The following is a 16,312-nucleotide window of genomic DNA, read 5'->3' as shown; positions in this document are numbered from 1 at the left end:
CTTGGCTTTAGTGAATATGAAAAAGAGGAAATGTGAATTGTAGTCAGTATCTAATCTTATTGTTTTTAGTTTCTTTGCAGTATAATATGAATGTCGCTAATTCTATATCTGTATTTGTGTCTTCTGGCTTCTCTACAGGGCTCCAAGACTTCACGCTGGGCTGACCCGGAGCACTTTGCACAGCGGCAGACCTGCATGAACTCCTTCAGCAGCTGGTTCGGGTTCATGCCTCTGCTTCATTCGCAGATGAGGCTGGACCCAGTCCTCTTCAAAGACCAGGTGTCTATCCTGAGAAAGAAATACAGGGACATCGAGAGACTATAAAAGAGGACTCTGGTTTGAATATTCAATAAATTCATTAAATTACTTTTTCAAGCCTATGAAAGTCTGACATTGTACAAACAGACTTGACTTATAAATCATGGTTATTATGCAACACCAGGCTATTTTACTTATTCTTGCTGGGACTGTAAAGAATTGCAATTTGTGGCGTATTTTGACAACTTTTTTGTTATTGATTAAACAACAATACCAATAACCATTTTTTGATTAAAAGAGAGTCAGGAATATCGTGGATCTGTGTTGTCTAATAAGAAAATCATACATCAATATGCAATATGTTAATTTTGGGAGTGGGCTTCAGTCTGATGTCTGTAGACCAGCCTCTTTAGAAAAAAACATTGTGCAAGGGCAAGATGCCATCAAGATGTCTTTCGTGAAAGCAAGAAGAAAAGAGTAGACCTCAATCACAGTCACAGAGGGGCCGTCCTTTGACATGTATTCAGCATTGCAGCGGTCCTGTCCTGGTTTCTGTAAAAAAGACAAATCTAAGACCTACTATACAGTAATTTCTTATCAATTAAAGAAATATGTGTAATTGGAAGGGCTAGAATGGCTCTTGTTGTGCAACGCTGATATAGTTCATTAGGTTTTCATAAACACTATATCGTAACATTTATACATATGTTTATGTATGGTAAAAACAAAAGTGTTTGGTTAATTAATGCAGCTCATATTAATAGTTTATAATATCAATGGATGCAAAACTCAAAAGTAATAAAAACAATACAAATAACACAAATTACTAATGCTTGCAGATCAGTCTGATCTAATACTCACCCAGCTTGACCTTCTTATTACTGGAATATTATCCTTAAAAACACATTCATGTTGAAACTTTCATTTTAGGTGGAGAGCTTATAAGGAATAATTTATAGATTGTAGACTAAACTGATAAAGGGGTCAAAATCTTTTAGGCATCAACAGGGATTAAGATGTTGTAAATAAACGCACATTAATCTCTTTTCTTATTTTTGAGGTGTTCAAAGATATTGCTTGGTAGGTATTTTTCAGACAACAACAAACAGATTTTTTCCGTTACTGGTACAAATGATCAACTCTAAAGTCAAATCAAGAAATACTGACAGACATGCAGCAGATTTCTGTGAGTCAATGGAACTTGCAGGTATGGATATCATGGTTGCAGACTATAGTAAACAAGTGCCACTGCTATAAATAGCAACAAACAAACACTAATTACATCACCCTAGACACTACTGTCCCTTTTTTCTGAGCCAACTCAGTTCAATTAAAATCTTGGAAAAGTGTTGATTGTGAAACAAGTTCTGAAATGATGTTGATTTATGAAATAACATTAATATCTTAATGAACGGTGCTTCTTGCAACTGTTTGTTTTGTTTGCATGGGGAAAAAGTTAATTTGCACTTGGAAAAGGAGGGTTTTATTAACAAAACAGAAACAGAAATTTAACAGACCATGGCTGACGATACAGAGAGAGAGTACAGACAACCTAGATAATTCCATATTTCTAGTTATGAAAATATTTTAGCCTTTTCTATACTTGTGGTTATGAAGGAGATTTATTCACTTGTTTTAACCATTTGTAACCTTACGGAACATTTTTTCACAAAGTGTAATGTTACTACCAAGAGTTTATCAATGCAACTGTAGCTTTTGAATTTGAATTCTGCATTAGAACATTACATGACAACTGACCTCTACTGTAGATTCTATCTGAATTGTACAACTGAAATCTTGATATAGAAAACGGCATATTGAATATTACAATAAAGTTTCCTTAGGTGATTGCAGATTTGCAATGCGTCCTTGGCTTTTTAACAGAGAACAGGTATACAAGGGCACACAGAATGTGATCGAGATCATTAACATGGAATTTAACTTTATGTACAACATACTCTTTCACCTTCACACATTTGATCCATATAAAATGTTCTTATAATACTGTGTTGTTAATAAGTGTTCGGTGGCTACTTCTAATCATGTTGAGTTTATTTATCGTGGAGGCGAGCAAAGAGTACCAGAGAAAATGCATGATTAGAAGAATCACTGAACAATTAATTATAATCAAATTGTACATTGGGTAGGGAGGTCTATTGTAATTGTAAAGGCTTAATAAATACAGTGCCTATAGTAAGTATTCACCCCCCTTGGACGTTTTCACAGTTGTGTTACAAACCAAAATCTTGATGCATTTGAATGGATTTTTTTTTCCTTTGATCTACACAACCTAATCAACACTTTGAAGAGGCAAGAGAATTTTTATGGGAAACAAAAGTTCATGAAAAAAAAAAACTGAAGTGTCTTGGTTAGATAAGTATTCACCTCCGAGTCAATACTTGGTAAAACCACCTTTGGCAGCAATTACAGCTGTGAGTCTGGAGTAAGTCTACCAGGTTTGCACATCTGGATTGTGCAATATTTGGCCGTTCTTCTTGGAAAAATTGTTCAAGCTCTGTCAAGTTGGATGGGGATTGTTGGTGGACAACAATCTTCAAGTCTTGCCACAGATTTTCAATCAGATTCAAGTCCAGGCTTTGACTGGGCCACTGTAGGACATCCAAGGTGAATCTCCATCCCAGTCTTAGGTCTTTTGCAGACTAAAGCAGGTTTTCCTCAAGGATTTCCCTGTATTTAGCTCCATCCATTTTGCCCTTTACCCTGACAAGCTTCCTAGTCTTTGCCAATGAAAAGCATCCCCATAGCATGATGCTACCACCACCATGCTTCACAGTAGGTATGGTGTTACGTGGGTGATGTGCTGTGTTGGGTTTGTGCCAGACATAACGCTTTGCATTTAGGCCAGATAGTTCAATTTTTGTTTTATCGGACCACAGAATCTTTTGACACATCTTTTCAGAGTCTCCCACATGCCTTTTTGCAAATTCCAAGCAGGATTTTACATTTTCAGAAATGGCTTCCTTCTTGCCACTCTTCCATACAGGCCAGATTTGTGGAGTACCTCAGCTATTATTGACACATTAACAGTTTCTCCCATCTCAGCCATGGAATGCTGTAGGTCTTTCAGAGTTGTCATTGACCTCTTGGTGGCTTCTCTGACCAATGCCCTTCTTACCCGGCTGCTCAGTTTGGGAGGACGGCCTGCTCTAAGCAGATTCTGGGTGGTGCCGTATACCTTCCACTTCTTAATGATCGACTTGACTGTGCTCCAGGGCATATTCATTGCCTTTGAAATCTTTTTAAAACCCTCCCCTGATCTGTGTCTTTCCACAACTTTATCCCAGAGTTGTTTTGAAAGCTCCTTGGTCTTCATGGTAGTATCTTTGCTTTGAATGCACTACCCAACTGTGGGACCTTACAGAGACAGGTGTATTTAATCTGAAATCATGTGAACCACTTTTATTGCACACAGATGGACTCCATTTATCTTATTGTGTGAATTCTGAAGGCAATTGGTTGCACCTGAGCTTATTTAGGAGTGTCATAGCAAAGGGGGTGAATACTTATCTAATGAAGCTTTGCAGGTTTTTATTTCAATTGATTTGTTCCCCCACCCCCCCACCCCATTCTTTCACACATTGAAAGTGTTGAGTAGGTTGTGTAAATCTAAGGAAAAAAATCCCATTTAAATGCATCAAGATTGCAAGTTGTAACACAACAAACTGTGAAAACATCCAAGGGGGGTGAATACTTCCTATAAGTACTGTATATAATGAAGTGTTACATACATGGTATACATGTATAATATAGCTAACAACTACAAAAACAAATGGCACTCAAACATATGTATTTATAGCCTACAATCGTACATACTAAAATACAGACAAAAGTAGATGTCAGTATAAAAAAATAAATTCCAACCAATATACATCAATGGCTTAGGGTATTTTCTATCTTTTTAACCAAAAAAAGATTGTATAGTAAGGTGTGGCAGAATATCCCCCCGAAAGAGGGTAAATGACTAGTGGGGTTTAATTTTAATTCTTTTTTTTTTTTTTTAATCCGTGCAGTCTGATTTTTACCCACACGTCAGATCATCATAAATCAGCATTTGATATGTAAAGTGTAAATGTACGTTCTGCATGACAAAATGCACGATTTTAAATGTACGCTAGTAGTTTCCGTAACAGCGAATTCTGTTACCAATAATTTTTCTTGATCTTGTTAACATGCATTTTGATTAATGAGTTCCTGTGACAGTGTGGGTCGCCACTGTTCAAGCATAGAGAGAGACAGACGTGGTGTTGATGTTGAAAACGATGACACCGGCACGCAGGTTTTATTAACAAACAAACAGAAAACGAAAGTAAAATAAAAGTGGTCTGGCTGTAGGCCAAGTACATCAAGCTGTACAAAAAGTACAAAATAAAACACAGCACAACAAACTATAAATCAAAAGGTGCTGTGAAAACGGCAGGCCTTGCAGCAGCCCCCAGCTATCTCCCACGGATGTTTTTAACCTGATGGACACTCGGTCGAGACTCGGCCACCTGCTGATTGAGGACCAGCACAGCCAGTCACTTGCTGCCCTTCCCCTCAACCAAGCACAGCAAAGTCTCAATCGAGCGCCCGTCTGTAAACAATAATTCAATCAAACAAAACAACTCCCAAAAAGACACAAAATAAACCCATTCCCATATATAAATCACACCAATGCTAATTTACTACTGTGCAGGGCAATCACTCTGCCACATACCTCCCTCCTTAAGATGAACCCTAAGGGTTCATCCGACAACACCATTCACTTATTTAATTTAAATGTATTTATTTTTCTGTGCCTGGGTTTTTATTTTCCTTCCCCAGGTCAGGGAAAACACACTCAACAATAATAATAATAATAATAATAATAATAATAATAATAATAATAATAATAATAATAATAATAATAATAATAATAAAATAAAGAAGCCGGAGTACACAACAATGTGTAACCTGACAAAATAAAGTAAAACGGGGTTGCAGTCCCAAATAAACAAACAACAAAAACAATCCGTCTTCCCTTTGTACTCCGCGAACGGGAAAAACACGTGGGGTAATAAATCCAGCACTTCCAGGTTGTCGCTCCTATGAATTATTCCTGGAGTGTCCCGTTAGTGCTCTAAAATACAAAAAGGAGATCGGTTAGCAGGTGAGCCCACAACAAAGACGTCCCGTCTTTCAACTCCCTGCTCGTTTCTCTCTCTCAGTTTTTCTTTCTCTCTCTCTCTCTCACATACCATACCTTGCCAGAAGGAACAGAACCGTGGGCCACGCCCCCATTTATACGCTCCGTCCCATCCTGATTGGTTAGCGAGGGCAACCACCGTCAACCAGTCCCTGATTGCCACCGCGCTTCCAGACCAGGTTAATGACGTTGCGCACTGCGGCTCCACCCCCTTTCCAGGTGGCCAACTTCCACCTCCCCTGGGGGTGACAGCTCCTCCTCCCTAACGTCCTCACCGGTCGGGAGGGAGATCTAAAACAAGAATCCTTTCTCTCTTTGTCACAGTTCCCCTTATCTACTCATAGAGACAGGAAGTGATGTAGATGACCTGCGACAATTAAGCTTTTTAACGAGAAATGCGTTCATTAACGATCTTATCGACTCAATTTCAAAGCTTGAAGGGATTGATTTGAGGGACACATTTTGTTTGAAAATTACTTGCTACTAAAGCTCTCGTTACTATATCAAGAGTTCGATACAATAACACAGGTTTGTGAAAATTCTGCACTGTGATTCTGTTTCATTGATAATGTAAAAAACAAACAAAAGGCAGCTTCTTATTTTTAATTCAAACCGAACAAAAAAGGCGAGTTCAGTAAAATTACTTTTAGCAGGTTTAAAATCTTAATGACGTGTTGCAAAAATGTTATAAACTGTTTTGCAAATATTAGTTTCTTCTTAATTACAATTTAATTAAATCAATTTAGCTTCACTCGCTGTTTGCATTTTGGTTTGAATTAAAAATAAGGAGCTGACTTTTTTTTACATTATCAATGAAACAGATTCATAGTCTCTGTCAAGTTATGGGAGTAAAAAACAAAGTGAACTTGTTTCACAATCAACAATTTTCCAAGAGTTTAACTGGATGGAGTTGGCTCAAAAAAAAAGGGGACATCACTTGATCAAAAATAAAAATGAAAACTAAGAGCCCTAATCATTCTGTACTGTAGTTGATTGTTATAAGTGATGTTGAGATAATAATGTAGTTGAGAGGATGTGCTTCAATAAGCCACCTGTTTCACTTGTATAGCTATTCAGCATGTGTATGTATTCGGGTGCAAAAACAAATGTGGACATTTTTACATTTTTGCTGTTGAAAATAAATATTTCCCATATCTGTTTGTTAAGTACAGATTCCATTGCTGGAGAATTTCTGTTTTCCAAAACTCCATGTACCTATTCCCATTTAAGTACCTGTCCTGATTCAATGAGGTAGCTCACAAATTGACTATATACATGGCTTAGACTGAAGTAGCTTCCACTGAAACATGGTTTCTGATAGTTGCCTGTAGCTTTTTGTAATAAGACCAACACTTAACATGGCCATAATACAACCTATATTGAGTCATTCTACATCAAATTAGCCAATGGTCCCCACATGACTGCCACAGGTTCTTTTGATATAGCATATGGATGTATATGGAAGTGCTTTAAGAAGAATCCTAAAATATTATCTCTTAACTCTCATTGTTTTTGAAGTTATGGGTCTATAATGGGGGGGTTGCCTCTGACAGATGAAAACGAGCACAGAAAAGAGGCCATGTGTGAGCGATCAAGAGCTTGTTTCTACCTGCACTTACGATATTGTATTATGTAAGAACGATGTCGGGAGCAGGATATACAATAGAAGTCACGTTTCTATATAAAACGTGACACACAGTACCTGATCGTATTACTTGTCATATTCTATCGACACCAGCTTACTTGGAGTATAAATCCGACTGGTAGATCTCACAGTCATTTCCTGTTTTGAACCTTCAGAAACATGGCTGCTGCAATGAATGCAGTGTATTTAAGGCATAAGCAGAAATATTTACAATGACAGAGAGCATAGGCTCATAGGAATATTAATAGAAGATGTTTGTAGTCACATTTTTGACATGGTTTCGGATGAAGAAATTATTGCTAAGAACCATTTGAAGAGGGAGGATATCCAAAATATTTTTACATTACAGTCACTGAACATCCAGCTAATATGCGACCATAAACTCGTTATTTGAAATGTGTTGGCTAAGTGTCTGAGCGCCACACAGGATGCATTTATCTGGTCAAATTGTGATGCTAAAGCATTTGGAGAGGAGGGTGGCTTCCAATGTGTCTGGTTGTTGGGAAACAGTGGATATCCCCATCTTCTTTATCTTCTAACATCAGTCACCACACCTACATCAAGAGCAGAGGAGGAATACAACGTTGACCTTTGCAAAACTAGACAGGTCATTGAAAGGTGCAGAAGTTGCCTCAAAATGCGTTTTATGGCACTACACAAATCTGGTGGTGCGCTACAATATTCCACAGAAAAATATGTGACGATCGTAATAGCTGCACTCATTGTTCATAATGTTGCCCAGCAGAGTACTGCGGCAATAGTACCTTGAGCAATGATATCCTCCTCTGGGCTGCTTTCTGCTGAAGCTTGTGATATTAGAGTAGCACATTCCCCCCTGAAACCCTCTCAGTGACGGCCTCAATAACTTAATCCCGCTCTCTTCATCACATAGAGTGGGTAGCATGATGATGGACCCCCACTGGTTTCCTCACTGTCACGCTTCTACTGCTGGTGTTTTTTGCAGGTCACACTGCTGTAGCCAGTCCTTTTTTTCCTGCAACCATGTTATACCCCTTCCTTGAGTAACAGAACTCATTCTGTTAGCAATTACGACCATTATTTTTCTTTTTGTACATAGTCGTTACACGGTTGTTCAGTTTAGAAAATAACAAATCCTAATTAGTGTTGACTTCTGCAAGCCCTACCGAAATCATTCCTTTTACCTGCTGTTTGAAATGCCATTCTCATCATCTCCTAATACAACCAACAACTTCCCTGGTTAATTATGTTTTTTATATTGTGACTGCTAGATGGAATAATTAGTCGAGGCAACACAATGTTGTGTTTATGGTGCAGTCCCAAATGTTTAATTTACATGAGAATAAATTAAATAAACATAGGGTAGATGGAAAATAGGGTAGTAGAACATTTACAACTAGTTTCTGTCTGTTACATGAGTAATGATTACGCAAACATTATTTTTTAGACCATTCAAAATTAGCCTTAATACAGCATTGCTAGAAATCCAACACTGACGGCGATTGAAGTGGATTATAGAAACTGGTGATAACCGATCAAATTGACAGATGATAAGTGGTGGAAAGATCTATCATAACTGCAGTTGCAACCTCACAATACAGAAAAGAGCCCCCGATCTTTGAAAATGTTAAAGACCTCTTCTTGATATTCTCTGCAGAATATAGCTACTCTTCTAGATTAATGTGATAGAAGAAATGCGATGGAGGCAAATGTACGATAAATGCCAATAAAAATGCTGTATTGTACTTGTGATAACTCCAGAACTACTATTGCTATTACATTCTGTAGCATCTTCGGGTTATCTAATAACAGCAACGCCTATGTATGCATTGCCAGTGTCACAGGGTAATTGGTTACTGAGTTATGAGCCCCCAAGTGAACATCAGGCCAGAAATAACATCCATTCAGCTCCCCAGAACGCAAAATGGATAGCAGATACACACTTCTGCTTTTAATATGTGATAAAGTCTAGGCTTAAAAATTACAATTGTAAAATATACCCTTATTGGCATCATTGCACTTTACTCTACATTTGGCTCCATCACATTAACATTGATGATGTAACACAATTTTTGTTCCTGGGTAGTAAGTGTTATTTCCTAATTGCTTATGCCTCAGAAGTATAGAAAATGGCTATTATTCCCCACAAACTTTGCTTTTGTGACCAGGACAGTGATATTTTGAAATGTACCTATTTCCAATGAGAAAACGGGAGAATTTGTGTCAGAAAAAAACAACATATGAATCCAAATTAACATGTATTTATACTAAAGTAATACAAAAAGATTTAGAAGTGAGTAGTTTTTCGAGATTTACGATTATACTGTAAATCACTTTCACAAATCAGCCCCCAAATGTAGTCTCCCATCATATTCTCGTTATACTGTCCTTGGTAGCGGTGTTCAAAGTCCAGTATATTCTGGTGGAAGTGCTCACTTTGCTCCTCCGTGTACACTCCCATGTTCTCCTTGAATTTATCAAGATGAGCATCAAGGATATGGACTTTGAGGGACATCGTACAGCCCATTGTGCCATAGTTCTTCACCAGAGTCTCAACCAGCTCCACATAGTTTTCGGCCTTGTGATTGATGAAGCCCTGAACCACTGCGACAAAGCTGTTCCAAGCCGCTTTCTCCTTACTAGTGAGCTTCTTGGGGAATTCATTGCACTCCAGGATCTTCTTTATCTGTGGTCCGACGAAGACACCGGCTTTGACCTTTGCCTCAGACAGCTTAGGGAAGAAGTCTTGAAGGTACTTGAAGGCTGCTGACTCCTTATCTAGAGCTCTGACAAATTGTTTCATAAGGCCCAATTTGGTGACATCAGCACTTTCCGGGGGTTCACCAGTGGCTCCCACTTGACTTTGTTCCTCCTGTGGCAAAGTGGTTGGTAAGGGGAACAGGTGTAGCGGTGATGCAGTGCAGGAGTAATGAACAGACAACAGTGATTCAGAGAACAAGGTGTTTTAATTCGTAATCCAGGTCTGGTGACCGATAAATAATAACTCCCCGGCTATACACACCAATGTGTATAGCGCAGAGATAACAAAAACTGGGCACAGTCCCGAACAAAACACAAGACGCGGTGACCAGTCCTGGGTGCGTGCAGACGTGCAGGTGCTCGGTGTAGACACAGGTTTGTGCTCTGTGCAGTGGTGCTCTGGATAGTGCTTTTCTTTCGACAGCTCCAGAGGTGTGCGTTAACTGTCTAATAGTGTGACAAAAAGACAGACAATGACTCACAGACAAAAATAAACACACAACACGTAAATCCTTTACACTGAGAGCTCCTCTCTCAATCCTTCTCTCTCCCACTGTTTAACCCAAACAAAGGAAAAGATCAGCGTTACCCTGGCCCTCATATGTAATCCCACATGATATCTAGGTAAACGTTTGCAGCTGCCTTATTACTTGCAGCTGCCTCTCGTTTACCTTTCAAATCAATACGGTCTTACAACAGAGTATCGCTTCTTTCCAGGCTGACCCACTTCCCTGACCCAGAAACGAACTGTCAGGCCAGCCCTTCCAGATACTTCTCCTCCCGTTCTTTAGTGCCCTCACAGGTCGGGAGGAAGATTCATCACCAGAACTCATCTTTCCGTCACACCTCCCCACAGAGAACTCGGTCCGCTGTGGCCAGTCCCGCCTGTGGTAGTGCGCCTTGGTGTCCCTGCTGTCCCAAAGGCAAAGATAGTAGGGAAACTTGGTAAAAGCGCCTTGGAGACCCATCAGGAATGCTACCATTTTGAAGTCTCCTATGACCTCCCAGCCATACTCATCATACTTCAAGACGTCCTGCAAGGTCTGGATGCTGTTGTAATCCTCTTTGAGGTGCACCGAGTGAGCCAGGGGAAGAGACGGGTACTTGTTACCATTATGGAGCAGCACAGCTTTGAGGCTCCTGGATGAGCTGTCAATGAAGAGGCGCCACTCATTCTGGTTACAGGTGATTCCGATTGCCTCGAACAGACTGGTCACATTGTGGCAGAAGCAGAGCCCATCTTGACGGGTGAAGAAGCTGGAAAAAGGTTGGTGACGCTTCCTCTGATCTGCGACTTGCACACTTTCATCTAACAAGTTCCATTGCTTGAGCCTAGATGTCAAAAGCTCGGCATTGGACCTGGGGAGACCAAGATCTCTAATCAAGTTGTTGGTCTTTTTGGTTGGGGTAGTATGGGTTTCTCTCCTCAGCTCCACCTCTGAAATTGTCATCTGGATCTACAACGTCTTCCTCGCTTTCTGACTTGCTGCTCTCTTCTAAAGACGGCTGCTCTCTATCCAGAGGAGTGGGTACGGGGATCTCATGGCAGTGTGGCACCGGAACAATGGATGAAGGAAGGTCCGGATACATGATAGCAGGTGCATTCTTGCCAGTCCGACGTTTGGAAGGGTCCACCATGCAGAAGTAACAGTTGCTTGAGTGGTCAGTGGGTTCCCGCCAAATTCTTGGGATAGCGAACTTCATGGCTCTCTTTTCCCCTCTGTACCATCCTACAAAAATACATTTATTTCACCCATGACTAACGTGTAAGAGATTCTCACAACATTTTTCATATATGATATATTTTTTCAATAACATTGAAAATTGTAAAACATTTTAAAATTAAAAATTTTACAATTTTAAAAATTTTAACAAATTTTATACATAAAATTCTGAGCAACAATTGTCCATCTTACCTTCCAGAGTTTTTTTTGCAGTGCTCTCAGGTGAAATGAGGTGCCCAGGGTTTGTCTTGATCCCCGACAGGCATGCCGAAATATCCCTTGTAGGCCTCACACATCTTAGCAGATGCTTCCACGGAGTACTTTTTCGCTCTTGTCTTGATAAATTGGCCGCAGACATAGCAAAATGTGTCTGCCGGATGCTTGCAGCCTCTTGATGCCATCTCAGAAAAATGCAGATATGTATCCACTTAGGCAGCTGGAACTAAACTGAACTGGTGGGCTTAAGGCCCCTGTATTTATACTACTATTTATATTACTGGAAAGTTCTAGAAGTTCTAGAAGTTACTCCAAGTTTACTCAGCACTGAATCTATCTGGAATGTTCTGGAAAATAGGTAAATTTAAAAATATCTCTGTCCTGGTCACAAAGGCAAAGTTTGTGGGGAATAGCGGCCATTTTCTATTCTTTTGATGCATAAGCAATTAGGAAATAACACTTACTACCCAGCAACCAAAATAAAATAAAAACATTTTTACACGGTGTTATCAATAAGTAGTATGTTCACACATTACTGAACTAGTTCTGTGTCTACAGCGAGTATCAATAAGAGATTGTGAATATAAAAGATCTGACTTTCAAACATGGACCCTTTTCAGTGCTCATTTCCATCTGTCACTGGCAGCCCCTCATTGTAGGTCATAGCTTCTTAAATAATGAGAGCTGATTTTGTCATTTGCTCAAGGAAAATACACCAATTAAAATGATAAAATTAACAAGCAACAATTTAAGACTTCTTGCACACGCCAACATGTAATATGCAAGTTGTTTATTTCTGGCTGGGTAACTGTATTTATTGGGTGCATTTTTTTTTTTTTTTTTTTACTTTCTGAAAATCTTGTGCTAGTGATTTAGAAATTATTTGAAAATCTAGCTCTTTGCCTGTGATGCTATTAGTAACATCATTATAGCAAAATGAAAGATTACTATGTAAATATCTCTGCTTATTTATATCCAACTAGACCAAGAGGACATTTTGAAGGGAAGACAGAATGCATCCAATGTAATGGCTTAAATCAGTGGAAACCTAGTTGTGACAGAGTTAAAACAATTTGGGCAGCTCAATCTGTCTTTACAACACAAGCTGAAAAACTAGGCAGATTGGTGAGATACAGTGCTTAAACTGAAGATTATTCTCTGAAAATTCTGTTTTCCTATTTTACTGGAAATTCAATGAGCTATTTAAGTGCCATTTAAGCACACATTGAACAAAGCTATAATAATATTAGTAGTAGTAGTAAGTATATAATAAGTGCCCAGGGGGAAAAAATCAAGGGCTCTTAGATTTTTTTTAGCTGTTTATTTCCAGTTTTCTAACAGCTGGTGTTTTGTATTTTTAGAAAAATTGTGCAAATGTCACTTTGAAGTAAAAAGTATACATTAATAAGAAAGCTTTGGAGAGGATTATAGCTGCTGGTTTCCTTTGATTTGGCTTTGAGATATAAGAACCCGTTTCCCAAGTCAACAGGTCTTCTTTGAAATGCTCAAAGTGAAACCTCTCTCTACCTGTGTGGGACGGTTACGTGTGACCCACAGTATTGGATTATGATATGAACGTCTCACCAGTAAGGGTTTTTATACACTTGCATTTCCTCTACCATTCAGACAGCTGTACTTTGAAGTTAGAGATGCATAACTGGATCACTGAAGAGAAAACACATTGAAATAAATGCCCATCAATACTCTTTTACAATTTCTGATGTGTGAGAGCTAAAGATGAACTGATCAATTGTTCCATGACTAAATAGAGCCGAGGTGATGCAAGTTTTATGCATCACCCGGAGAATGGATTTTTTTTTTTTTTTTCAAACAATACAATATTTACAATCCCAAAAATGCAGCACATCTTTCATTATGACAAGTAGGTTTAGACTTGTAAAAAAATGTATCTTAGTTTTCTTTACATGTACCTGTACAATGAAGCCAGTCTGATGATTAGCAGTGTCACTGTGGCAGGATTAAAATGTTTAAATCTGTATGCCAGAAATTCATGTATAGTCAGATAACCTGTGTACATGCAGAATAAAAAAAAGAAAAAAGATTTGTATATTAAGTTTTAACCCTGGGTAATTGTATTGCTTCATGTCTTTGTTTTCTAACCCAACACACTTCTACAGTAGCAATAAAAATAAATTTTGCGGTTGATTAAATCTAAAATGGCAAGGTTATCAAGCTCATAGTAATCTGTTATACAGTATTGTAGCATGCACGGGTGAAGGCAGCAGCAGGGCTGGTAGGTGACGTAATCACACACAAAGACATAAACCACGCTCTTTTATACAGCGGTGTCGGTGCTATGCTTCAGTGCGAGAGGGCCCGGTTTTGCACCCTCCCTCTGCCTGTGTGTGGATTGCCTCACCCTGTGTGATGCACCTGCTTGTGAGAAACGATATTGCTAGAATATGTTCTCCTACTGTATCTAAGGTGGCAAGTTTCAACTTCTCTTGTTAATGTTACATATATATATATATATATATATATATATATATATATATATATATATATATATATATATATATATATATATTCTCATCAGTGTGCTTTTTTTCACAAAACAAGAACGTGATCCATTTTTGTGTAGTGTGCAATACAGCACCTTTATGCGTGGGAACAACTACTAGCGCAGGTTGAAACCAAACTACTGTTAGACCAGTATGGGAAAAGTACCTTTTCTACGACAATGCTGATGATGTATCAAACGAGACTACAGAACGTTATTCTGAAAACGACCCGTATTACTATAACCAAGTACTTTGTGTATACTGAAAGTGCACCATCGCCAGTTTGCTCAGATAATTTTGTGAATAGCAAAATGGACGACTTTCGTTAGTTTTAAATGAAATGTGTTTTATTACGGCAGTCGGCAAGTACTTTTATGAATAGGGCCCTTAATGTCTACTAAGGTCAATGTAAATAGTACTGCAAACTGTAAGCTTGAGTGTATAGTACAGTCCCGGGCATCATTTGGAAAATTAACTTTATTTCTCTGTATTCACAAGTCTTGTATAAAGTCCACATTATTGAATGTGAATAATGTTAATTTATGGGATTAGTTAGGAAACTTCAGAATAATTTTATGTCATAAAATAAAATACAGTATGATTCCTACTTGTTTAATTACTGTATTCACATCTTTTGGTAAAAGATGTACTTGAAAAGATGAGTTATTCTTTAATTTCCCCTGAAACCTTTTCCTTCAGTGTAACAACCTCAATTGATTTTTTTTTGTATGTATGGATGCCCAGGATGTTAATTGGCAGGAAGGAGACCCAGAGACAGAAGCTGCAGGTTAAAGTGCCTTTGTGCATGTTTAATAATAATAATAATAATAATAATAATAATAATAATAATAATAATAATAATAATAAAACAACAAACAAACAAAAAAAGATCAAAACAGCAGAGGCACGGTGGTCAAAACAAACAGTTAAACAAAACAAGTTTGAAACAACAAACACTTTGAACTGTACCCTGGGGTTTCAAGCTGAGCTTCAACTTCCAATGAAACACGGCACTGTACTCCTTTAACACCACTACCACACAACACAAACAATCACTAAGTCTCTTCTCACCTACTTTAACATTAACTCCAACATTAACACCCATGATCACGCTTTTTATACACCTGTGGCTGGAGCCTAATTAATCATTAATCATTTCTTCAATTTCGACTCCAGCCACATACCCTCGTGTTTTGACAGGGAGGAATTTACCCCCCTCCCAGTCAACCCAATATTCCCCACACACACCCACACCTGTTCACTGGCAGGCTTTCACCATAGTATAGCAGGGGCTTTGCATTGGTTCTCCAGTGAATTTAAGGTGAATTAGCAGAGGTCTCAAACACACAGCTTTTAACTCAAATATCCAACCCATTCATTCTGATTTAGGTAGTAACTGGAAAATATGTGGGGTGCCACCTTTGTTTATTTTTCAAGAGGTGATGATTGCAGAGATATTCAGGGATGAATAACATTTTGGGGTATCACTGCTCCCATGAGAGAGCTTGCTCCTGAAAGTAATTTGCATATATTTGAAGAACGATCATTTGTCTATTCAGGGTCACCAAGATAATTAGTAAGCAAGTGGTTTCAGAGTGTAAAAGCAGACAATAAAATGTGTCCTAACCCCAAACAACATAAAGCATTTTTTTTTTGCTGACCTCTCACTGTGATACTGTAAATCATTCACAGTGGAGCCTTGTTTTGAAAAACCATTTACAAATAATCACATAACAGCTGGTAAATCTCTGGTAAATCCATCTAAGTTACATATGTGAACAGGAGGATGATGGGAAATGTAGTTCTGAGATGTCCATGTGGGTACATGGGAAGCCAACTTGAGGCAGGGAATGCAATTTAAAAGTTTTTTAAAAAGTGGTTAAAATGTAAAAAAAAAAAAATTAAAACAATACACACACCTTACGTAAACAGTTGTAACAACAATGGGAACATGAAACACAGTAAAATAAAAAGGTCCTTAAGTACCCTTTAAGTAGAGTTTTCCCTACTGTATTTTCATTTT

At 38.4% G+C, this 16,312-nt stretch overlaps 1 protein-coding gene across 3 annotated transcripts in view; it reads left to right on the top strand.

Moving 5' to 3' along the window:
- LOC121315561 (exostosin-1-like) overlaps positions 1–567 on the top strand; it is a 313,424-nt gene extending 312,857 nt beyond the window's left edge. For all 3 annotated transcript variants that reach the window (XM_041249758.1, XM_041249759.1, XM_041249757.1), the window contains one exon: positions 139–567. In XM_041249758.1, the coding sequence (XP_041105692.1) occupies positions 139–324 (186 nt within the window). In that variant the 3' untranslated portion in view covers positions 325–567. The remainder of the gene's footprint in view (positions 1–138) is intronic.
- The last annotated feature ends 15,745 nt before the right edge of the window (positions 568–16,312 follow it).

This window comes from Polyodon spathula, chromosome 5 (assembly GCF_017654505.1).
Source record: "Polyodon spathula isolate WHYD16114869_AA chromosome 5, ASM1765450v1, whole genome shotgun sequence".
Classification (NCBI taxonomy): domain Eukaryota; kingdom Metazoa; phylum Chordata; class Actinopteri; order Acipenseriformes; family Polyodontidae; genus Polyodon; species Polyodon spathula.
The sequence above is the reverse complement of the archived record's forward strand: the minus strand, read 5'-3'. Positions and strand labels throughout refer to the sequence as shown.